Source organism: Corylus avellana, chromosome ca5, assembly GCF_901000735.1.
Source record: "Corylus avellana chromosome ca5, CavTom2PMs-1.0".
Taxonomy (NCBI): Eukaryota; Viridiplantae; Streptophyta; class Magnoliopsida; order Fagales; family Betulaceae; genus Corylus; species Corylus avellana.
Genome location: NC_081545.1, coordinates 28,329,395 through 28,354,769, shown reverse-complemented (window position 1 = coordinate 28,354,769; position 25,375 = coordinate 28,329,395). Strand labels below are relative to the sequence as shown.

Here is a 25,375-nt window from a genome sequence, read left to right as displayed (position 1 = left end):
AATAAAATAACATTGGCTTGGTTTTAGATTTCTAGTAATTTCAATGAAATCTTTAAAATTTTAACAAGTTATTAAACGGACATGTGTCTTAATACACATAAACTTTATATGCATTTTAAAAAATGTGTGTAAAAATCACATGCATTTTGAATAGATATTAATTTAATAAACTAAATAAATAAATAAATATTAAAAAAAAAAAAAACAATTTTCAACTTTGGAGAAAAACTTTATTCTTGTGATAAAAAGGATTTAACGTTTCAAATTTTTAAGGGAAAAATTTAAAAAAGCCCCACAAACTAACAGCTGTTTACGATAGAGCCTCACAATGTTTAAAATGTATTAAAGTAGCTTATCAAACTACCAAAATGTGTCAAAAATGCCACAATTTTTTAATATTTGTATAATACTTCTATTTTTTTAAAAACTAAAATAATAAAATAAAAATAAACTAAACTATTTCCTAAACAAAACAAAAAAGAAAAAAAAAATCCAAGGGGCCAATAAATACAAAAAAAAAAAGAAAAAAAAAGGAACAAATACAAAATTAGTCTATTAGTTGGCTTAAATTACATATCATTTTATGTCGTATGAAATTGAAATCAGAAATTCCTAAGATATGTCAAAAATAAAAAATCCAACAAAAATAAAATAATTTTTGTTTTTTTTTATTCAAATCGAATCTGAAGCAGCAACAACATACCCACAAAATTCTACCCACCATACTTCCACGTTCCCACCCATCATGTAAAATCAGTCGACCTGCATCGCCAGCGAATATTTATATATAATTCTATTTGTAATTAATTTAATTTTAATTTATGTATTAAAATATATCTCTCTCTTCTGAAACTTGAATCTTTTTGCTTTGGATTTTGGTGGATGGGTTTAGACGAAAGAGAGACAGAATGAAGGGGCGGTTTTGGGTACCGGCGACAGCACCGAAACCCCTTTCCTCCGCCGCCGTTCTCGGGCTCCGCCGTTGAGCTTTCCCCACCGTTGAGCAACCTCTCTCTCTCTCTCTCTCTCTTCTGAAACTTGAACACTCTCTCTGCGCTCGTTACATGCTTGGCGAGCCATGACCCCTCTCACACGCGCTTCATTCTCTTCATCCACTCGGCTCGATCTCAAGCTTCCTCTCTTCCCACTTCCATCGCCGCCCACTACTTTCCTCTCCTCCCTCTACACCCTTAAACCCCGCTCCCAAAAGGTAAAACCCATTGTCTGGCTTGTATAAAGTATTTCTCGGCAACCAAACATAGAGCGACTCTATTAATTATTCTTTTGGTTTCTTTTGTTAATTATACAGAAGAAGAGGATTCGGAACAGAACGTGTAGAGCAGAGTTCGCCCATGACGCGCCATTCGCTGCCGCAATCGGTGCTTGTATGCTCAGCTCGCTGGTTTTTCCGGACACCGGTAACGCTCCGGACAGTGATGGTGATTCGGGTTTTGATTTGGCTGATACGAGGTTCTCGGTTATGGGGATCATTAGCTTTGTCCCTTACTTCAATTGGCTGGTAAAATTATTTTCTTTTTTCTTTTGATTCTCTAACTATTAAAATTTCTTGGAATTTTTTTTTTTTTCCCTTTTCACATTTGGGTTTTTTTCGTTGGTTATTAGAGTTGGGTGTTTGCGTGGCTGGATAGTGGGAACAGGCGTTATGCAGTGTATGCAGTGGTATACTTGGCTCCATACCTAAGGTTTTATTCTATAATCTCTTTTAAAGCTTTTCTTGTTTACCTTTTTGTATTTGAGAAGCTCAATTTTAGTCTTTGACATGGACATGATTCGTATGGACTTCATTTGCTCAGTATGATACTAGCAAGTAATGTGTGTGTGTGTGATTTCGTGTCATTCATGTAGAACAAAGTTTCATTTGGTGTTATTGTTTGTTGATGGACCCGATAGAATGTGTACTTGACATTCAAAACTATTGTCTTCTTGCATGTGATAGATCATAATTGCCAATTGTCAATATGCTTGCCTGTTGGTGCATTGGCTCTACCACCTGGTTTAATGAACCATGTGATTTTTTTGATCTCTATGCTTCACGGTAATTCTTGTCAGACGAATGGTTCTGCTTCCTTGTTTTGTAGTTTATGAAATGTCTTGAGGATTTTCTTCTGATCAGCAGTGAAATACTTCGGTGGTTTCTACTCTAATGCTGGTTTCATGGCCAGCATACATAATTCCGTTGAATATAATTACTTTATGCTTTTAAGTTACAGCTATGAAATTTTATGTTTTAGAATGTCTGGAATGCCATATTACCTGATATTTTTAGTACTTTTCTGGTGGCATGTAATCTTAACTGCGATTTGGGGCCATGAGATACATGATTCTTTTGATCTCCTAATGTATTAGGTCAAACTTGTCACTGTCGCCCGAGGAGAGCTGGCTGCCTATTGCCAGCATTGTATTATGCATAATTCACATTCAGGTAAAACTTTATCAAATGTTGGGTGCACTGTTGATTAGGGGTTCTTGAGCACAAAATTTTTCTTCCCCCCATCCCCTATTAAATTAGAAGGGTTCCCTTACCACATTTAGCAAATAAATTAAATTATGACCAAGCAAAATAGAGAGACTAAAGATCAGTAATATTATGGTCTCTTGGTTTGCAGTGATTCAATGCAGGCTCTTGAACAGTGGTTTAGAGTTCATCATGATGGAAGCCCCTGAATGCTCGTATATCTATATTTTTGTGATTTGGACTTTTTTCTTTTTATCATTTTCAGCTGGAAGCAAGCATAAAAAATGGAGATATTCAGGGCTTTCAATTATTTAGCAAGGCTGCAAATCACCTTTCATCAATGGGTAGAAAGAAAGACCATTCAAAGGGGCATGAAGGAATTTCTGAGGAGGTATTAGCTGTTCAATCACGTTTTCTAGAATATGGAGGATTGATTTTATATTCTTGTCTGACATAGGCTTTAACTTCTAATGTGAAGGGGAGGAAAGAAGAGAACATTAATTTGCCGTCTGCTGACAAACAATCAAGAAATGAGATTCGGAGGTGGGGAGTTCCCAAAAAACCATCAGAAGATCGTGAACCCTCGAATGAAGATTGGTTAGATGATGAGAGAAATCACTAGCAAGTCAGCAACAAGGCATTAGATATGAATTTTGATTGACGATAATGCTGGCTTGGAGAGAGAGAGAGAGAGAGTAATTCCTTCTAAGTAGACAATCCGAGTAGGGTTAAGAGCGCTGCATGGTTTCATCCTTGGATTGCATTTTGTATTTTACATCTTAATTGTTTATTTACTTAGATTTATATATTTCGATATCATGCTGCAGTAACATTTTACTGGTTGAATTTTCGAAGCAAACATTGTACAAAATAAGATGAATGTTATACTGACTAGTCTTGATGATAGCTTCTTGCTATTATTATTGGGAGAAAACATTCAGGTAATCCATTGTCAAACACTTGAACTTCAGAAAATTTTCAGATAATCCATTGCCAAATCTTGGGATTCCAACCCAAGATTTATTCTAATACTTCATTCGAACAGTAACATTTGGCCACAGCCAAAAATACCAGCTGTGGCCTACACCGCCCAATGCGATTACTCCCAGTTCTCTAATGTAGCAAGATCCGATTTGATTCAGCTAACTTCAGATTCTAGGTTTGGGCTTAAACATAGACATGTTTGTTAGCAAAGAGATTTGGTCAAATAGATAAAGGAAACTGTTCAACAATCAAAACCATAATTACAATGAATGGTGAATGAGTACCACATTTCCTAAGACAAAAATTTAGTATACAGATAATGCTACTCTTCACACTCATTGCACATCAACTGACATGACGTGCTTTTAATAATTTCTTACATCAACTACTAAAAAAAAAATTAAACTATTTAAAACACACCACGGCAATAAGTGTGAAATGGGTATAAATAGTAACATTACTCTTTGCATATATATTAAACATTGTAGCTTGAAGTAGGACATGGAAATGTATTATTGGCTTGAAAATATGGCATTAATATATGTGGACATCACCTTGAAGTTGATCTTTTGATAGGAAAAGGACTAAGTAGCCTCATCTTAAAACAATACTCTAGACCAACAGCAGCAAAAACAAAAAGAAAAAGATTCTCATACACATGCACAGCTCCATCAAAAGCATGTGAGAAGAAGCTTCCAGTATTTAGTTCCAGAGGTGGTCCACTGGCCAGCATGGAAAGACCTGCATTCATTTTTCATATCAGAACCTGAAAATATAAAAGTTTTCCAAAATCAAAAAATTATTAGAGTAATACTATTCAATAGACTGTTATACGATTACTATATAACTTGATGATGCGGCAATGAAAATCAACACTTGTTCACATCATCCCAATTGTATGATAGTATAACAATCTACTAAATAACATCACTCATTTCATTATTGTGTTGATATGCTTGAAACCTTGCCCTATTGGTTACTTTTACACATATTTCATACCTTTAACAAAGCCAAAAGCTGCAGATGTCCCTGTCTTAAGATGAACATTATCCAAGTCTCTTCTTATTGTATATCGAAATGTAACTCCAAACATGGTGCAACTGACAAAGTTAATTGCTACAGGAAGTACGAGTTGAGAACTTCTTGTCACCTGAGTGAAGGAGATGGGCAGCCCTGCAAGGGTGCCAACAAGGGCAGAAATAAAACTTGCTTTTATGGACGCCAATCTCTCCTCATTTTTGTCAATTTCTTTGCTCTCTTTCTCAACAAAAGCATCTCCATCTTCAAATCCATCCACATTTAGTGCTAGAGAGCACTTTGCTTCTTCAACCTTTTCTCCTGCTTCTTATATCTCCCTTTGACATTCTGCAATCTTAATTGTGCACAGCATTGAACATCATTAGTAACAAGAAGTTTCTCAGCAACTCAAATCAAGGAATCAAACAAAGAAACAAGGTAGTTTGTTGGGTTAAAATTTGCCGAAGTCCCTACACCTGCTTCAGCTGCATGAAGAGACATTCTGCAATCTTAATTGTGCACAGCATTGAACATCATTAGTAACAAGAAGTTTCTTAGCAACTCAAATCAAGGAATCAAACAAAGAAACAAGGTAGTCTGTTGGGTTAAAATTCGCCGAAGTCCCTAAACCTGCTTCGGCTGCACGAAGAGACAAATCCCCCACAATAGGGAATGTATGTGCTTGTGATGATAAAGCACAATCAAATTGTTTCAGAACCATCTAATTTCAATAATCTTTTGGAGTTCAAAATTGTTCCATCTTCACTCCACTGTAAATTGAACTACCCATTAAAAACAAAAAAACAAAAAAACAAAAAAACTACATAGGCAGTGATTGGATGATACAGGAGTCCTGATTCTTCAAAGCATGACATTAGAGTGAAAACCCTCTTCTAAACCCTAAATCTAAATATTAATACAAGCAAACTCAGACCACTTCATTCAGGTGTCCTATAAGTTTCACTATGCATCATGCAGATTTTAGTTTTACTACAACCAAAAGATACCTCTCTCTTGGCCATCTCCACCCTCTTCGACGCCTTCTCCAACCCATCAAGCAAACCCCTGTTCTCTTCTCTGTTCAGCAGCTCCTGTACTCGCTCGTCCACTATACCCGCCAGTGCATCCTTCAGATTACCACTCTCCTCCAGCTGTTGCATTACACGATTACGAGCCGAGACCTTGAAGAAGAAGAAGAAGAAGCTCTGCTGAAGATGGGTGATGTGATGGAAAACTTTCTTGACGAGAAGAGTGTTGGGGTTTGGAGAAGGAACCAAAGTGGGTTTGATTGTGGTGGGCATGGCGTCCATCAAACAGCTTTGCTTATCCTCCTTTTTCACGTTTCAAAGACATAACGAACACAAGTTTTGAGATATTTATGTTCCTTCATTTTGCTTTGAGTAATATAGTCCCAGGGTAACTCAATATGCTATGGACCATGCCTTAGGAAGTGAAAATCACTAGTTTGAATCCTCTTCTCCCTTTCGTGTCTCTTTAAAAAATTATCCTACGTTGTTGAATAAAATTTGCCTTAGCAAGGTTATCTATATTTTCTAAGGGCAGTATATTTTGTGGGTTAGCACCCACCATCCTATACATTATACATGATTGGAATAATTATTGGGGATGATTAAGGAGGGCGGAGAGGAGCTCGACGGTGATGGAAAGGCCGGTGATGGAAAGGCGGTAGAGAAGTAAAAGGAGAATCGGTGATGGGGGAAGAGGTGAAGTAATTGAACTAAGAATGAGATGCAAGCTTTTTTAAATGACATGATAGCTTTTGGATTAGATGTAGTGGTTGATCAAATTAAGTTAGACAACAAATTTAAACTTGGCCAGTTAGTGTAGCGGATTGGACGTAATGCTGGTGTATGAAGCACTGAGCCAATTAAGCACTTGGCAGGAAAGAGGCATGCAATGGCAAGGAGTTGTTTGAGTTATTTTCTCTTCAAGCCAATGCACATTTACTCGGAATAGGATTCTTTCCCGTTCGAGAATATCCAATTAATGGTTAGGATCTCTCTAAAGAGATCCTGAGGACATAAATAGGATATCTGTCCAATTAATAAAAATAATAATAAAATATTATATATATTTTAAAAATAATTAAAAAATAAATTATAAAAAACTAGGGGGTGGCTGGCCACCCATTGGGGGTTGGCCGGACCACCCTAGTTGGGGCTGGGGGTGGCTTTGGCCACCCCATGGCCCTTAAGAGTGGTCCGGTCGAATCTTAGGGACTAAAATGGAGGTTTTGTTTGAGTGTTCTATGAGAATGTGTTTTTTTTGTTTTAAATGGTTTTGAGGTTTGCAGGTGTTGGAGGGTCTCGATGCTATTCTTGATGTTGGGGGCGTGTATGATCCAACTCGGGACCGGTATGATCATCACCAAAAAGGGTTTGAAGAGGTTTTTGGGCACTGCTTCTCCACTAAGCTCAGTAGTGCTGGTCTTGTCTACAAGCTAATCTCTCTGTTCAAAAGCGCATATGGATGGTTTACATGTGGTAAATGAATGCATCTAACACAGCTTGGTTTAGTGTTATGTGACTAATGATTTGGTCGCATTTTTTGAATTTTACGTTTATTTTTTGTTGTTGGTATTTAGCATTGGAAAGGAGATAATAGCTAAGGAGCTTCGAGTTGATGAGGAGCACCCGGATGTGCACCGCTTATTTTTGGCTGTATACAAGAGCTTCATGGAGGTACTAATTTCTTACACATTCGTGGTATTGCTGTGCATTTTTGAGATAAGGTTATTTCCAATATAGTTTTCTGTTACTTCCTCGGTCATTTAGATAAAGATGTCCATTGGATGCTTTGAATGACTTCTAAAACAGCCTAATGTTTTTTGGAAATATCACTAAAGATGGCTTCAATGATGTTGAATTCTTGTAGGTCCTAACTGGTGGTTAATGAGATTTCTGTACATTTTTTATTTATGCTTGCAGGCAATTGATGCTGTCGACAATGGGATAAATCAGTATGATACAGACAAGCTTCCGAGATATGTGAATAATACGCACTTATCTTCAAGAGTTGGAAGATTAAATTTGGATTGGATAGAACCTGATCAATCACCTGAGAAAGAGAATGAGGCCTTTAAACGAGCGATGGCTCTGGCTGGCAGTGAGTTTTTAGATGTGAGGATTTCTCATAGTTGATGGATGTTTATGAATTTGTTTTTTGTATTTTTTTTTTCATCAACACATTTACTTTGCCAGCCACCTGCAAGGGTATTAGGATTTAAAGGGTTCATAGTTGTTATTATTATTATTATTTTGCTCGTGCGTTTATGCATACAATATAACAACCATTTTCAACTTTCAGAGTGTTCTGTTTCATGCAAAATCGTGGTTACCAGCACGGTCAATTGTAATGGAGTGTCTTGCAGCAAGACGGGATAGTGATCCTAGTGGGAGAAATTATGGTTTTAACTACATTCTGTCCTGTAAGTTGGCAATACTTATCTCCCTCTTGGCCTATGGTATGGAATGCCGTTAGTCTAAAGCCACTTCATATCCATATTCATTGATATTTGTCGGATGTTCATGCCTTTGATCTTTCTAATACTCCAATTATGTCTTTTTCTTCTCTAGTATACGTTTGAATTTCTATAATTCTTTGTATTTCGTGTCATAGTTTTTTTATCTGGTAATGGTAGAGAAATTTAATAACCAGTGCAATTGAATTGCTTTTGATTTTTCTTGAATGACAGCATGTTGTTTAGGATATCAGCTTCTATATTGTGGTAACCATATATCTACATCAATTTTGTTCTCATTCAGAAAATGTTATGTGATTTTCTTGATTAAAAGGATACTGCTTAGGATATTAACTACTATATTATGGCAAACTGTAATGTCTATCAATGATATACTTGATGTTTCAGAAGTGTTATATGTGATTTTTCGCCCTACAGTGGAAGCTTCACTTATTTGAGCTTGAGGAGGAGATGAAGATTGACCCTCCCATCAAATATGTTCTTTATCAGGTAGTTATATATATCTTCTTCAAATTTTTTCCTTTTCTGGGTCCTTCAGATGGATGGGATGTATTTTGCCTAAGTAGATCAGGTGGCAATGATAAGTTCTAAGCATACCCTGTTCAATATGGAGTTAATTCTCAGTTGTGCAATGATGAGGGAGGGAGAGAGAGAGGCAATGATGTTTTGTTAACTATCATCAACTTGGTCTGTATTGGGGCCGGTTTGTCTCCCTTTGTTCTACTTAAATTAGTTACTTTATATCACAAGGACATCAGATTATTGTCTCCAACCCTTGTTTTTTTTTTCTACTTCTGTCATGGACATCAGATTATTGTCTCCAACCCTTGTTTATTTTTTTCAACTTCTGTCGTGTTGTTTACCAATCTCGTTTTATATAAGTTTCCCATATATCTCCTTATGGCATATATTTTGCTGAGAGTTCTGAATATACATATTGCAACACAATGTCCAGGATGACAGGAGCAAATCTTGGAGAGTGCAGGCGGTGGCAGTAGCTCCTGATAGGTTTGAGAGCAGAAAGCCTCTCCCTGCTCAATGGCGAGGTCTTAGGGATGAAGAACAGTCGAGGGAGGCAGGTATTCCTGGTTGTGTTTTTGTCCACATGAGTGGGTTTATTGGTGGAAATCAAAGCTATGAGGGTGCTCTGCTCTGGCCATGGCAAAAGCTGCTTTGAAACTCTAACCAAAGAAGAACAAATTGCATCAGCAGTTTAGCATGATCTACCAATTTTGCTTATGACTCTTTCCATTTTATGCCCCATGGGCACCAAAATTTTATAGCCCCAAGTGAACTTTTCAGATCTTGTTTAGATTGCAGTCTCCCATACAAGAGTAGAGGGGGAAATGGGAAAAAAGAGAGGGCCCATATATACAAGACAACTTATAGACATATCTGTGATTTTCTTGGTCATTGTGATCAACTCTTCTCACAGAATTTTCTTCATCATGTATTATTTTCTGTCATTCTTCTTTGAACTCTTTTTTTACTGTTTACTGTAAAACGAGAGCGGTAGTAAAATGAAGTTTCATACTTTCATTCACTCCGGTGCTCATCATCAGCATCATAGATTAGAGCCGTCTCATCGAACAGCATCGTTTGCTAACAGTTTTGAAAAAACACACTTCTCTTAAAATAATTAATATACAATTTTGCCTAAATGAGTGCCTCAATCGACTGTGAATTACGCCTTATGAAGTAGATGTCACTAATTCGAATCTCCACTCCCCCTTCTTTTGTGTGGACATGTCAAAAAATAAACTTAGTATTACCAAGTAAGTTAACTATATTCAAAAAAATAAAAGTAAATTAACATACAATTTTACAAATACTTTCCAAATAAATCCTAAAGGAGATAAGATTTCGCTCATCTCTTGGGGTAGATAACCGACATAGAGTATGATTCCAAAACACTCTTGAAATGTAATCTTACCAAATTAGATTAAAGTAAATTTTTTTAGTCAATTCTACTAAATTGACATTAATTTTTAAGCCATATGATTCTCGTATGCATTATTACAAGCTCGGTTAATCTTGTTAAAAATGTATGTTATGGAATAAGATGTTATTTAGTAGACTAAATTAAAAATGTTTCTTCCATTCTAATTTCATGAATTTTTTTTTTTTACAAAAAAAAAAAAAAAAAAACCTTTGCAAAATAAATATAAAAAATATTATTAAAGTCAAAACCCTAAACTCAAAATTTAAAAGAAAAAGAAAAAAGAAAGAGTTTACCATATTTACCCTCGCCACTGTTGTCGTCTTCAAATACTGAAGATTCACGGAGATTCCGAAGATCCAAAGAAACACCCATGGCTACTCTCACCCGTCCCTCCACCTCCACTCTCTCAACCATCAGAGCAAAGTCCTTCACTTTCAACAACAATCCCTCCAAATTAACACTTTCCCCTTTCAAAACCCAATACCCCATCACCACCACCACCACATTCAAAACCCTAACCCCTCTCAAATCCCAAAGCCCCGCCACCACACCCCCTGATCTCTCTCCAATCGCCACCCGCGAAACCCTCAAATCCCGTCTCCACAACGGCGAGACCCTCTATGGCCTCTTCCTTCTCAGCTTATCCCCCACATTTGCCGAGATCGCCGGCCTCGCCGGCTACGACTTCGTCGTCGTAGACATGGAGCACGGCCCTGGCGGCATCTCCGACGCGCTCTCCTGCCTCCGCGCGCTGGCCGCCACGCGCACCCCCGCGATCCTCCGACTGCCTGAGAGCTGCCCCACCTGGGCCAAGAAGGCCCTGGATCTCGGCCCACAGGGTATCATGTTCCCCATGATCGAAAGCGCAAAGGACGCCAAGCGGGCCGTCTCGTACTGTCGCTTCCCTCCCAATGGGATCCGCGGCTCGGCCCACACGGTCGTGAGGGCCTCGAGCTACGGCATCGATGAAGGGTATTTGGGTAATTACGCGGACGAGTTGCTGATCATGTGCCAGGTGGAGTCCGATGAGGCCGTCAAGAAGGTGGAAGAGATCGCGGCCATTGATGGGGTGGACTGCATTCAAATGGGGCCGTTGGATCTGAGTGCCAGCATGGGGTATCTATGGGACCCGGGTAACAAGAAGGTGAAGGAGATGATGAGGGCCGCAGAGAAGGGCGTGTTGGCTGTGGAGCCTAAAGCTGGTGGGTCCTACTTGGCCGGCTTCGCTATGCCCTTCGATGGGCCTGATGATCTGAGGAGGCGCGGGTATCACATGGTGTCTGGGGCCGTTGATGTGGGGCTGTTCAGGAGCGTGGCCGTTGAGGATGTGAAGAGGTTTAAGATGGGTTTAATGGAGAGCTCTGATGATGTTGAGGATGGTAAGGATGCTGATGAGAAATACTGGAGCGAATGAGTAAAAGGAATTTAGAAAGGAAAAATTGGAATGATTTTTGTTTTATTTTGTTTGTAATTACAGTCGTCTTGTTTCTGTCTCAGCTTGTTATTGAAATAGAAAATGCAAAATGTACTACCATCTTTTCAACAATACCAACTGATGCAGGGAAAGTAATCTTCTTAATGGCGCTGTAATTGTGAGGATGTGACCACCGTCAATGGTAGGTACCACCGTACCGGGGTTGATCACGCCACCCTTCGGGCCTCTTGAAGCCTACCTTAAGGAGTTGCGGGAGTCATGTACTCCTTAGAGCTTTTGGTTGGGTTGATCGCGCCACCCTTCGGGCCTCTTGATGCCCTACTCTAAGGAGTTGCGGGAGTGATGTGATCACCCTTACTCCTTAGAGCTTTTGGTTGTGATGGTCAGGTTGATCGATCACGCCACCCTTGGGGCCTCTCGAAGCCTACCCTAAGGAGTTGCGGGAGTGATGTGATCACCCTTACTCCTTAGAGCTTTTGGTTGTGATGGTCGGGTTGATTATGTCACCCTTCGAGCCTCTCGAATCCTATCCTAAGGAGTTGTGGGAGTGATGTGATCACCCTTACTCCTTAGAGCTTTTGGTTGTGTTGGTTGTCTACCGAAGGCAAGGAGATATGAATGATCATTCTATTTGTATTCGTAGGAACTTATTCATGTTTTTAGAGAATCGTCATTCTAATATACCAAATGCAACCTTCAAGATTATATGATTTTTATCTCACTTTATTTGTAACAAATTTATACAACCAAACCATGGGAGGAGACCGTGGGTCTCTACGACCCAATTGTTATAAATACAACGGTGGATCTTATTGGTAAGAGACCTATGGCCATGGGTCTCTATGGAAGAAAATGACATGGAAGGATGTGGCGTGGTTGGCATTGTTAGTGTTAGTGTTTAAGTGAACTGTTGTAATGTCAATTGAATGGCTCGAGTTATAAAGAGACTTGCAGTAAAAAATGTGATATTTTATCTATATATAATAGGAAAGTTTTAGATAGGAGCCTCTAAAATTTTGACGAGTTTGTTGGGAATTTTTGTTTTGTGAAGGAACTTTGACCGGGTAAAAGTATGGGCGGTGTGATAAATAAATTTAAATAATAAAAAATTATATAGCAAACAGTTAAAGTTTACTATATATATCATTGCAAAATCAGGATTATATACAATGCCTTTTGAATTAATATTTTCGAATGCTTAATGCATGTCATTTCTTTTATTCACTTTCAAGAGTTTGCAATAGTATTTTTTTTTTTTCTTTCTCCCTTGCCTTGGAAATAATAATAAAAATTTTGTAGGCCCATGTTTAACCGCGGGAATTAATGCAAACAATCAAAGTATTGGGAAATACTAGGTGTTCTTCTAGTGTTAGTGATTTTAAAAGCCACATCACAATTGGGAGAACACTAGAAGAACACCTAGCATTTCTTCAAAGGTAGATATAAATATATATGCTTATTATTATTTCACTGTACATATGATATTTGAAATTTGAACAGAATTTCTTCAAAGGTAGATAGATATAAATATTATTTTTAAGCCTTTAAAAAAAACACCTCATTTACCAAAAAGCATTTATACAAACTATTTCAAAACAAAAACAATGCCACTAAAACAGTAAAACTATAGCTATTCTCCTTAATCACGTTTGTAAATATTAAATATAGGTAATTATTTATCATTATCTAAAGTGCTTTTTACTATTTTTATTTTTTTATTTTTATCTACCGCCGGTTGAACTACCTGGACACCGATTACAAACCTAAGAAGGAAAGGCATCCTAAAACCCCTCCTATATAAACCCAACTCCCTCATAAGCAATCATCACACAATTACACATTAATTTTACTTCCTCATAGTCATAGATATCATATAAATCCTCCGATCCTCTTACAAAGCCGCAGCCGCCGCAATGAATTCCCTTTTCAGTGCCTTCGACTTCTTGTTTGCGGAGATTCTGGGTCAAGCCCTGAGGGAATCCTTCTTCCCTTCTGTACCCAGGGGCCGTACTACTGCTGGCGTGAAGTCGCAGCATGATGATGGGGTTGTCAAGAAAGCTACAGACAACGCGAGCAAGAAGCAACAGCCGTAGAAAACGCTGAGGTTGGCGCCGGAGTTGGATGGGCTCGTCTCTTCTTCTTAGTTCTTAGCCTTTTGATTTGAATTGAATTGAATTGCGCTGGCCGGCCGGCCGGCCATATCAATGTGTTGGTTGTATGGCTGATGCGTGATATAGTGATAGGGAAAATACTAAAAAGTTTTGAAATTTTAATTCTTGTTCATTCTTTCGATGACTGATTGATCGATCTTGATTCAATGGTTCTAATTGATTAATCTCAGTTTCTTGTTTCTTTAATCCGACTCCACCGTTTGATTTCGTGCTAATTAAAGTTTATGAAAACTTCACTTTTACCTATGTACTTTTACGCAATTTCACAAACTCTTCTACGCAATTTGACAAATTCTCTATGAACTTTTAAATTTTTTAATTTAGATTTTTGAACTTTCAATTACTTTTAATGTGGACCCATCCGTTAATTTTAGTTGTTAAAATACCAAAAAGACCAAAATATTCTTAATTTTCGTTTTTTAAAAATAAAAAACCCATAAGCTTGAAATTTTATACAAACAGTGATATAAACGTTATGTAACCTTTAAAATCTGAGAAGGGGAGGAATTGAAAGTTCAGGGGTCCAAAGTGAGAGATTAATGAGAAATTTGAAAGTTTGAAGAGTTTGTCAAATTGCGTAAAAGTTCAGGAAACTAGACTGAAGTTTTCCTTAAAGTTTCTTTTCGTCGATTAATTATTATTTTTTAATTATTTTGTTTATCTTTTTGTGTAATACCGCAAAAGCTGATATGGATCCAATATGAATAGTTGAACCAACAAGAGTTGGGCCTTTGTGCTAACCTCACAACTCCTCAAAAGTACCTAAACAATCCATGGGCCCAAAATTTACCAAATTTTTAACTTATTAGGGTCACATTAATTAATGAAATGAGACAAACGTGGGGTGTATAGCATTTTTCTTTATCTAATGGCTCAAAGTGAAATTAACCATGGTTAAGATTGTCCAAAGTTACTATGTGATTTTAGTGAAAAGTAAAGAGAAACCTATCAACATTATGAATAATTGTAGGATTAGATTATAGTTTCTAGCATTATTCATTAATGCTAAAAACAAGTGTGTTATGAGAGTAGAATTCTACAACAAAGAAAACTCTTGAAGTATTTCAAGTTATCTTCCCTCTACTTTATCTTAAAGTAGAGTAATTTAATAAATATATTAAAGTAACAGTAATTAGATTGCCAATTGAGTGGAGTGATTTGATGATAAAGTCTTCATCATAATTTAAAGGACACGTCATCTTGATGGATCCATATGGGCCATGTTCCGTCTACCTGTTTTAGGCCCAAATATGATATGGCTGGGCTTGAATACCGAAGTAAACTTTGAGAATTACAATGACTTAAGCCATTTTCACCTTTTAACTAAAATAACTAACCAATTTACTAAAAAGCTCTTTCATCCGATCATGCAAACCAAATCTAAAATGCATTTTTTATGCATTTCTTTCCGTTAATCTTTCTCAACGGATCTTTTATTTCTGGCTTTTCGATCGTCTTCTTCTGCAGTCTCCAAAATCCCATTTATTTGCAATCAAAAAAAGCCTCCACTCACTCAATTAACCCCATCTCATGCACATCGAATACCGTGGATCGAATATATATGTTTCAACGGCTTGGATCTAAAGAAGAAAATCCAACGGTAAGTACTTGTGAGAGGGCATTAAAAGGGGCTGGCTGATAGTGATAGCATTAAAGAAAAATTGTTTTATAGCATTCAAAGATGGAAATTGTACGCAGAAAGTAGCTTGGGAGAATTTGGCTAACAGCTGACTGTGGTAGCCAGTTGGCCGGCCACATTATATTTACGGCAACATTTGTCCTTGTCTTTTGTGGATTGAGAGAGTTCCGGTTCCTCAACTTCTTGCCTCCGCCTATCTTTCGAATTCTGTTCCATCAGGTAGTGCATGGTTCTCTCACATTCTTTGTAATTCAGTCCGTAGTAGTAGTTGGCAACATTTATTCTTGTTATAATAAAAAGAAAAATATAAAAAAATTAAAGGAAAGGGTCTACCACTGTTGTCTTCAAAAACTGAACATTCTTTCTCGGTGATTTCTAAGTTCCAAAGAAACTCCCATGGGCCATGGCTACCTCCCGTACTCTCTCAACCCTCATAACAAAGCCCTTCACTTTCAACAACAACCCCTCCATCAGAGCATCTTCTTTATCTCTTCCTCCACTACTTCTCATCAGCTGCATCCTCATAGTTATCATCATCATAGCTGTCCATCAAACCCAGCTTAAAACTTTTTCACATCCTCAGCGGGCGCTCCTGAAAAGCCCCACATCAATGGCCCCAGAGAACATGTGATATCCATGTCTCCTTAGATCATCAGGCCCATTGAACGGCTGCGAGATCCCTGACAAGAAGTCCCCACCAGATTTGGGCTCAACACCATCCAACACCGTCTTCTAGATCTACGGTGTTCATCATCTCTCTCACCTTCTTGTTACCCATGTCCCCCAGCTGGCACTCAGATCACGGAGCCCTATATGAATGCAGTCCATGGCATTAACGGCCGCAATCTCTCCCATATTTTTGACCTGTACTCCACCTGGCACATGATCAGCAACTCAACCTCGTAACGACCCAAGTACCATTGATGCTGTAACCGGAGGCACTCATGAGCGTGTGGGCTTGGGCGGGAAGTGGCAGTAGGAGACAGCCCGCCTGGCGGCCTTTGGGGTTTGGATCATGGGGAACATGATCCCCTGCAAGCCAACATCTCAGGGAGTCGGAGGATCGCGGGGGTGCGCGTGGCGGCGAGCACGTGAAGGCAAGAGAGAGCGTTGGAGACGCCGAGTGCTAGGTGGAATCCGTGGAAGGGGTAAAAAATATGGGAGAGATTGCGGCCGTTGATGGCGTGGACTGCATTCATATAGGGCCACGTGATCTGAGTGCCAGCTGGGGACATGGGGAACAAAAAGGTGAGAGAGATGATGAACATCGCAGATCCAGAAGAGGTGGTGCTGGATGGTGTTGGGCCCAAATATGGTGGGGCCTTCTTGTCAAGGATCTCGCAGCCGTTCGCCTGATGATCTGAGGAGACGTGGATATCACATGGTCGCTGGGGCCGTTGATGTGGGCTTTTTAGGAGCGCGGCCACGGAGGATGTGAAAAGGTTTTAAGCTGGATTTGGTGGACGACTCTTATGATGATAACTATAAGGATGCAACTGATGAGAAGTAGTGGAGGAAGAGATAAAGAAGATGCTCGTAAAATTAAGATATCCTAGGAAACATAGAACTTATTATATCAATCAAGAGAATGTAATGTTAAGCTAGATTCAACAATGGGTCAAAATTGGTTGATTCATAATCAAACACTCAACAACATACGTACAATCAAATTGCAATGCCCATTCCTTTTTACAATTGTTAGAGTATACCATGGAATTCAAGAATAATAGTCATAATAATTTCACATTGTCTGTGGACAAGACCTTGGCATGTTTATAAAGAATGGACAACCCTCTTTTATGGAACCAGTTTTATGAGATGAGTTAGACTCACGAATGGGACCCGCACTACTTACCCCGTGACAAGGATCCAAAAAAATACCGGCCTACACGTAAGGGGGGTGTTGAGAAATAATCTCACATTGCCTGTGGACAAGATCTTGTGCATATTTATAACGAATGGGCAACCCCCTCTTATAGAACCGGTTTTATGAGGTGAGTTAGACCCACAAATTTTTTCATGGTATCAGAGCTTACCATAGGACGAATGGGGGCCCATACTACTTACTTCGTGACAACGACCTAGAAAAATACCGGTCTGCACGTGAGGGAGGGTATTGAGAAATAGTCTTACATTGCCTGTGGACAAGATCTTGGGCATGTTTATAAGGATTGGGCAACCCTCTTTATTGAACCGGTTTCATGAGGTGAGTTAGGCTCACGAATTTCTTCATGGTATCAAAGCCTACTACAGGACAAATGGAGGCCCACATTACTTACCCCTTGACAAGGACCGGGAAAAATACCGGCCTGCACATGAGGGAAGGTGTTGAGAAATAGTCACACATTGCCCGTAGACAAGATCTTGGGCATGTTTATAAGGAATGTGCAATCCTTTCTTATTGAACCGGTTTTATGAGATGAGTTAGACCCACGAATGTCTTCATTTACAACTTCTTATATCTATCTTGTAAGAATATCTGGCTTCAGAAATTTTCCATTATCCAGACAAATGGCTTCAAGCTCTCTTTTATAGGAATGAAATTTTCTTAGGTATTCTTGAGAGTTATGAATAAGACTTCTGAAACCAATTGAAGCCATTTGTTTGGATAATGGATTAATGGAAAACACTAGCATATCTGGAACTTTATCAGAATCCCAGTATATCCAAACAGAGTTCAGGGACCTGAAAAATAGAAATGCAGAGGGAGAAATCAAATTTGAAGCCAGAAAGCAAAGATTAGAGAGGGAACTAAGAGAGCAAGAGCGCAAGCTTTTCATTGTAAGGGTCAATTATAGGTTTGATTTCCCTGTTATCTTATTTCATGACGCTACTTTTGTTGAAAGATCCATCGTGGATTTTGCAACTTAATGTAAAGATAGAGAAGTCAGCCAAAACTCACCTTTTTGGATGGTGCCAAAACAGTGAGTTTTGATCCTACGTGTCCACAGTTGACACATAGGATCAAAAATCTCGATTGTACGCACCGTTTCATTTAGACTAACAGTGGTTACACAATTTTGACGGTAAAAATTTTATTGGCATTTCGATTAACCCAGAAAGTAATAATTTGCAAAAAAAAAAAAAAACTTAGGAATTTTTTAATTTTTGCTAGTTGATTCAGGGACTTATAATATATTTACCCTTCTTAAAAATAACATGACATGTAGATAGTATATAAAATGCATGCCTCGTTTATAAAATTTTCCGACATTTATAAAACTTCATAAATTTAGTAAAAATGCATCGGTGGAAAATTTAGTTTCTAAGTGTTTACTTACCTAGATTCCAACAAGTGAAAAAACAACCCTTCATCTCTCTCTCTCTGATACGTTTTGAAGATTCTCTTTTAATGGAAGCCAACTTGGTCCCCAGTAAGAGCTTATGTAAGAACATGATGTAAGAATTTAACTGAGAGCTTCCAACTTGTTCAAAAACGCCAGGTGGCCTTGATTTTTAACATTTGTTTTACCATTGACTGACATAAGAATCAGCTCTTATGCAGGGCTTCTTGATGAAGATTGTAAAATTTTCTCTCTTTTTATCTCCAAGCAAAAGTGTTATTTCCTTATGCATATAGATATAATTGAGCCATCCAGCCCATTAGGACATTAGTGGATTCCCAATATGGTTAATACTAATTAAGTTTGTGTGAGTAATTTTCTAAAGTGAAGATTCGAATCTGCGCCCTAATATATGCCTGAACCTCGTGGGGATTTTTTTGAGACCATCGAATCATTAGGCTTGTGTGAGTGATTCTTCATTGCAGATATTCGAATCCTCGCCCTAGTACATACTTGGGCCTTATGAGAATATTTTTGAGACTAATAAACCACCACCACCGATAGTAAGTGTGATGTGATTTGAGTATGGGTTAACCTCATTTCTTTTTCTTAAATTGGGATGCACATGTCGACAGATAAGTTCTCTTTGCTGATCTCATAATAGCACATTTATGATCTTGAATTACTAATAACACCAGTTAAAAGAAGAAAAACATGATAAATCAATATTAGCAAAGGTCCCTAATTCAATGACACTTTGTTATACTGTAGGAAAGAGAAACACTTGCTCATAAAAATAAAAAATAAAAAAAATAAGGGGTATCAATGACTCGGAACCCCTCAATGGCCTGCGCCTTGGAAATAGCAACATCCTTTGAACGGAAATATGAATTATTCTCAACAGCCTCCGGGTGCATGCAGGACGTGTCGAGCCTAGAGCAAACTGCAGTGTGACACGTTCTAACTGGATTCCACGTGGCAGAACACGTGTGATGAAATGGATAGGTTTGAAAAGCTATATAAATCCTAACAATGAAGACAAGTTGCATCACCATTCACAACAGTTTAGTTCAATATTTTGTGTGTTCCAATTTCGAAGAAAGCAAGAAGATATGGCAGACAACACTCAGGACATGAGCTACCAGGCTGGGGAGGCCAAGGGCCAAACCAAGGTCAGCCAAACTTTCTCTTTGTGTGTATTCAATTTCCATTTCACATTATGCAAAATGGCATGCAAGATGTGATATTAATATATATATATGTTTGTCTCAGGAGAAGGCCAGCGGCATGATGGACAAGGCTGGCAATGTTACTCAATCTGCCAAGGAATCATCCCAACAGGTGAAAAACATTAAATTAAATCGTGGGTTTTTCATAACATCATGGTTTCTCAAATGTTTTATGTTGTTTGTAGGCTGGTCAGCAGGTGAAGGACAAGGCACAAGGAGCTGCTGAATCTGTCAAGAATGCCGTTGGAATGAACAAATGAAGAGAGCTAAAGTCCTGTTACTAGTTTTTTCATTCGATAAAGAGAGCTCCTATATATGATGGAGTTCTCTCACTGTTTTTCTTTAGTTTATTTGGTGCTCCTTTTTGGAGCTGTTAACTGGTTTTGTCTCCCTACAACGAGGAGAGCGATCGATCTATAAAAATTTTGTTCTGAGTTTTAGATAGTTTTTGTCTTTGCTTGTTTGGTGGCAATCTTGAGGTGTTTGTTTGCATTTAACTCCACAACTCAAAAGCACACCAAGAGCAAATCCAATCAAATCATAAGCAGTGCCACATCACAATTGTTTTTTTTTTTTGGGGGGGGGGGGTCCTGGAACACAAGAGCTTACAGCATCTTACAAACAAGCGGCCAACAACAATAAAACTCAACAGCCAAATCTGAGTCTTCTAAGATTTAGCCAAAACAACCCTACAACCTCACCAAAACAAAGCAACTATGCACAACAGGTAACAAGCAACTGTTAGCATATATATTAAGGGATTTGATTTCAGAGATTTGATTGTATTCAAATCTGATATTGATTGTATTCAAATCCCCTAATATATGCTAACAGCAACAACTACACCTTATAGCAGCAGCAACTTGATTTCTCTACAACTTGATTTCTCTACTCAAAAACAAAGAGAAACAGAGCAAAAGAAACCTCAGCAACCAAGCAGAAAAGACTCAAAAACTGCTTAAACACCCCAGCAAACCACTCCACAGCAACCAGAGTCAACCCCAGAGAACCTATATATGTATAGTAGGAGATCCCACATGGAAGAATGAATGTAAATAGTTTATGATTGATTGGAGTTGCTCTTCGTGTACTTTTGAGTTCTGAAGCTAACTGCAAACACTTGGAGTCTTGGACAATGATCATTAATTATCACCAAACCATTTTTAAATTGCCAGTAAATTAAGAAGCAAAGACAAAAATGATCTAAAACCAATGACAAAATGTTAAGATTAGAGTTGCATAACAGAGCTCTCTTTGTTGTAGAGAGACAAACCAGTTAACAATCTTATTGTAAACTCAGATTTTAAATTTATAAACTTTAAAATTGGAATATGAAAGTCAAAAGTAGGTATTAAGTAAAGCACAGGGAAGTTTCATATATATATATATATATATATATATCAATTTCTTATATTATCTTACTCTTCTTAAGAAAGACAAATAAGATTTTTGATAAGAAAACAAATATGAAAAACTTCATTTTATCAATAATTCTATCATTTCAAAGCAATGTACTTAAATTTCAATAAAAGGACTTGGATATATGAATCTGGGATCTGGGTCTGGACCAACACTTGTACCTTATTTGTATATGTGAATCTCAAATTATTTTTATTAAGGTCGATTATATTTTACAAAAGCAACGAACTCGATATATACAAATACAGCACAAAATTAAGTCTTAGGTTTAGTATAATAAGATTCGATACGAATACGATCCAAAATCGTGCTTAACCCAATTAGGATAGGGCACAAAATTAAGTCTTAGGTTTAGTATAATAAGATTCGATACGAATACGACCCAAAATCGTGCTTGACCCAATTAGGCACAATTAATAAAATTGTTGTGATTCTAGCTGTAAATGTGCATAATTAATATAATTTATGCTTATAAGTTAACCTGTTTATATTAAACAAGTTAAAATGAGCCGTGTTATGGTCAACCCAACACGATTTATTTATTAAAAGAATTATGTAAGTCATTTTATAATAAACAGGTTGTGTCAAAATTAAGAATTTAACTCATTTAATTAAATAAATTGGCACTTAATATATATATATATATAACCAATAACCATCCATATACATAATAAATATGAGTCACACTAACCCGACCCATAGGTTTTACACATCAGAGATTGGATTCTCGAACTGTTATTGCCTACGTGGCTAAATATGATTGGAAAGGCAGCACATTGTACACATGCGATGCGGCTGTGCTCGATCTTCACCTCTCCACGCTCAAAATCCAATGCCCTCTTAAACCCTAATCTCTCTCTCTCTCTCTCTCTTGTACACAAAATCCTCTGTAACCCTAAAACGATGAGACACCAATGGCGCTTGCTTCTCCTCCGACCCAACCACCTTCTCCGCTCTCAGCTCTACATTTCCACTCACTCCTCGCATTTCCAGGTACTCTCCAACCCCAATCTCCCACCACTTCACTCTCTCATCTCACTCTTCCACTGCACAGCATCACAACCCATTTTAGATTCCCAATTCACAAATCACGTGAAACCCATTTCTCGTAGTTTCTCGTCTGAACCGGCCCTTGAAGAGAGTGACTCGGATCACTTGGTCATAGCTGATATTTTTGCAAAACCTAAGGGTGTGGATGATATTAGGAAAGAGTTGGAGCTGAGTAATGTTGTTGTTAGTCATGAATTCGTATTGAAGGTTTTAAGGAAGATCGAGTCGAGCCCCGATGTCGCGAAGAGGTTTTTCGATTGGGTTCTGGAGAGTGATAGTGAGAGATTGAGCTCCAAATCGTATAATTTGATGCTGGGGATTCTGGGTGTTAATGGGTTTGTGAAGGAGTTTTGGGATTTGGTTGAGGGTATGAAGAAAAAAGGGTATGGGATTTCGAAGGGCGTGCAAAATTTGGTCCTGAAGAAGTTTGAAAAGGATGGATTGGATAGTGATGTCGAGAAATTGAAGGGTGCGTATGCATCGGGATCGATAGATAATTCGGTGGAGAAAGTTTGTTCAAGGGTGTGTAAGATTATTAGGAGTGAGGTTTGGGGTGATGATGTTGAGAGGCGGTTACAGGAATTGGGTGTTAAATACTCGAGTGATATAGTTAAGATGGTATTGGAAAATGTTGGCGTGGAGCGGGGAGCCTTGATTTTCTTTAGGTGGGTGGACGAGAGTGGGTTGTTTAAGCACGATGAGTGGACTTATAATGCTATGGCCAGGGTGTTGGGGCGGGAAGATTGTATCGATAGGTTTTGGAAAGTTGTTGATGAGATGAGAAGCAATGGTTATGAAATGGAGGAGGGGACGTTTGTTAAGGTTTTGGGCAGGTTTTGTAAAAGGAAAATGATTAAGGATGCTGTGGATTTATACGAGTTTGCCATGGCTGGTGCAAATAAGCCTTCAGTGCATTGTTGTACCTTTCTATTGAGGAAAGTAGCAGCCGGTAAACAATTGGATATGCAGCTGTTTTCGAGGATTGTGAGGATTTTTACTGAGAGTGGGAATGTGTTGACAAATTCTGTGCTTGATGCGGTTCTCAAGTCTTTAACCAGCGTTGGTAGGTTCGGAGAGTGCAATAAGGTTTTGAAAGCGATGGAGGAAGGTGGGCTTGTGATTGGCGGTCATTTGCAGAGTAAAACTGTGTTCAAGCTTAGTAGTACTGGTAAAAAGGAAGAGGCAAGTGAACTTATGGAGAATTTGGAAAAATGCGGCTCAAATCTAGATCACAGGACATGGGTTTCTTTGATAGAGGGGCATTGCATAGCTGGAGATCATGACAAGGCTTCTGATTATTTCCAAAAGATGGTTGAAAAAGAGGGAGTCTCTTCTGCAGGTCATGCATTTCACATTTTGGTGAATGCTTATTGCTTAAAGAACAGGGCAATACATGCATGCGTGCTTCTTGTTGATCTGGTCAAAGTAAAACAGCTACAGCCTTGGCATACTACATACAAAGAATTGATAAGAAAGTTATTGGTTCAGGGTGGGTTTAAAGATGCTTTAAATCTTTTGGATTTGATGAAAGATCAAGGGTTCCCGCCTTATGTGGATCCATTTATTAAGTATGTATCGAAGTCTGGAACTGCTGATGATGCTATTATCTTTCTGAAAGAAATGACTTCAAAGAGGTTTCCGGCAACATCTGTGTTCCTCCGTATGTTTGAGGCCTTCTTCAAGGCTGGAAGGCATGTTGAAGCTCAAAATTTCCTTTCCAAATGCCCAAGTTACATTCGTAACCATGCTGATGTCTTGAATCTCTTCTGTTCCAATGAGTCCAGAAAAGATGCTTCAATGGCTAATGTGGCTGCTTAGGATTTCTTGGGCTGTATTTCTTATTGTATCATGTGAGGTTAATGTAGTATCGTCTTTCTCTTCAAGAAATTTTGGTATGCATATTTTCTTTTCTCTTGAAATCCAAAATTGTTTGCTACTGGGGCATGATAAGCCTATAGCGGTTAATAAAAATTATGGTATATGATTTTACCAAGGTTTTTCTCCTTCTAGTATTTGTTTTCTGGGTAGAATGTTATGTTCACTATGACAACTCAAGTGCTTAGCGAAAGATAGATTATTGATGAGATCAAATAAATCCAATTTTCCTCAACGGCCTAGGGAAGTTAATGTGCTGTGTTCATTTACATTATGTATCCGAAGTCTCAATTAGGTTCTTTGAAATATCAATTGACTGGAATGAGACTGTGGGCTACTTTAAAAGATTTACCTATAAGCATGTTCGTTTGACTCTTGTTCTTATGACCTTTATGTATGATGTTAATGATCTTCCATCTGTGCTTGCTTTCTTTATATGATGACTTGATTATCACCTGTAAGATATTCATTTTTGGGATTTATTATTTATTACATTGTTGCTCTTCATACAAATTTGATGTCGTAATTCTGTTGATGGTTGATGGTTATATTGGTAATGATCCAGTTCTTCATGTGGTTTTCTTGGAGTTTGGTTGGATTATGGGTTGAGTGCACTTGTGCTGGCAACATTCTAAGAAAGCTTAAAAGCTTTATCTCACATGTTGAAAGAGCAGAGTATTACGAAATTCCATTCTCAAAGACATTTGTAACTCTTTTACATTTAATTCAATGACCACTTTCCCCTGCATTTTCCTGCACATGCATCCACAGAGAAGAGACCAACAAGGCGCAAATTTAAGATGTTGCATTGGAATAGTTCCTTGGGATAGCAAGGTTTTGTTGATGGTTCTCTGGTAAACAGAGAAAAATCTTTGGTTGCAATCTTGGTTCAGACAAATATAAGCTATTGAAAATACATATTGTGAATCTGATTCTGGTTGGGTTGATGACTGAGTTGGGCAAGCTACGTGGTTTGGTTGAGCTATCTAATTATATATGCATATGCTTTTGATTTGCAGTAAATATATGAAATCTACATAAATATTATATAAAATTGAATTTGTGTTGAATTCAGTTGTATTCAAGACGGATAGCTATTATGGTAGCCTGCAACGCAGCCCAGAAATGAGTAACACAATTGGGCCTCAGTAAGGAGTTTCTGCTGCTTTCTTCTTGTCATCAGCTCAGTCTCATGTTTAAGACATGGAATATGAATCAGTTTTATGCTCAAATTTGATGCAGTGCAACAGTAGAAACCCAGAAGAAAGTAGAAAGGAGAAGCTATATTAATATCATTATTATTTTTCCTCTAAAATGTTCCTGTCATACAAAAACAGTTTGCACATTTATGT

At 38.1% G+C, this 25,375-nt stretch overlaps 4 protein-coding genes and 2 pseudogenes across 4 annotated transcripts; 5 read left to right on the top strand and 1 right to left on the bottom strand.

Moving 5' to 3' along the window:
• The first annotated feature begins 744 nt into the window (after positions 1 to 744).
• LOC132181248 (uncharacterized) lies at positions 745 to 3,421 on the top strand. The gene is made up of 6 exons (XM_059594379.1): positions 745 to 1,210; positions 1,310 to 1,519; positions 1,624 to 1,703; positions 2,368 to 2,443; positions 2,742 to 2,867; positions 2,955 to 3,421. The coding sequence occupies exons 1-6, from the start codon at positions 1,079 to 1,081 to the stop codon at positions 3,096 to 3,098; spliced, it is 768 nt and encodes a 255-aa protein (XP_059450362.1). The 5' UTR covers positions 745 to 1,078; the 3' UTR covers positions 3,099 to 3,421.
• A 482-nt stretch (positions 3,422 to 3,903) lies between these two features.
• LOC132182844 (uncharacterized) lies at positions 3,904 to 5,866 on the bottom strand (annotated as a pseudogene).
• Positions 5,867 to 6,103: 237 nt separating this feature from the next.
• Positions 6,104 to 9,343, top strand: LOC132182085 (uncharacterized; annotated as a pseudogene).
• An 895-nt stretch (positions 9,344 to 10,238) lies between these two features.
• On the top strand, positions 10,239 to 11,469 carry LOC132181055 (uncharacterized). The gene has a single exon (XM_059594100.1). It carries the CDS (start codon positions 10,292 to 10,294, stop codon positions 11,333 to 11,335), a length of 1,044 nt encoding a protein of 347 aa, XP_059450083.1. The 5' UTR covers positions 10,239 to 10,291; the 3' UTR covers positions 11,336 to 11,469.
• A 1,800-nt stretch (positions 11,470 to 13,269) lies between these two features.
• On the top strand, positions 13,270 to 19,939 carry LOC132182083 (uncharacterized). The gene is made up of 4 exons (XM_059595289.1): positions 13,270 to 13,445; positions 19,550 to 19,622; positions 19,723 to 19,791; positions 19,865 to 19,939. The coding sequence occupies exons 1-4, from the start codon at positions 13,270 to 13,272 to the stop codon at positions 19,937 to 19,939; spliced, it is 393 nt and encodes a 130-aa protein (XP_059451272.1).
• A 1,987-nt stretch (positions 19,940 to 21,926) lies between these two features.
• LOC132182991 (pentatricopeptide repeat-containing protein At3g02490, mitochondrial) lies at positions 21,927 to 24,132 on the top strand. The gene has a single exon (XM_059596377.1). It carries the CDS (start codon positions 22,002 to 22,004, stop codon positions 23,964 to 23,966), a length of 1,965 nt encoding a protein of 654 aa, XP_059452360.1. The 5' UTR covers positions 21,927 to 22,001; the 3' UTR covers positions 23,967 to 24,132.
• Positions 24,133 to 25,375: the final 1,243 nt, after the last annotated feature.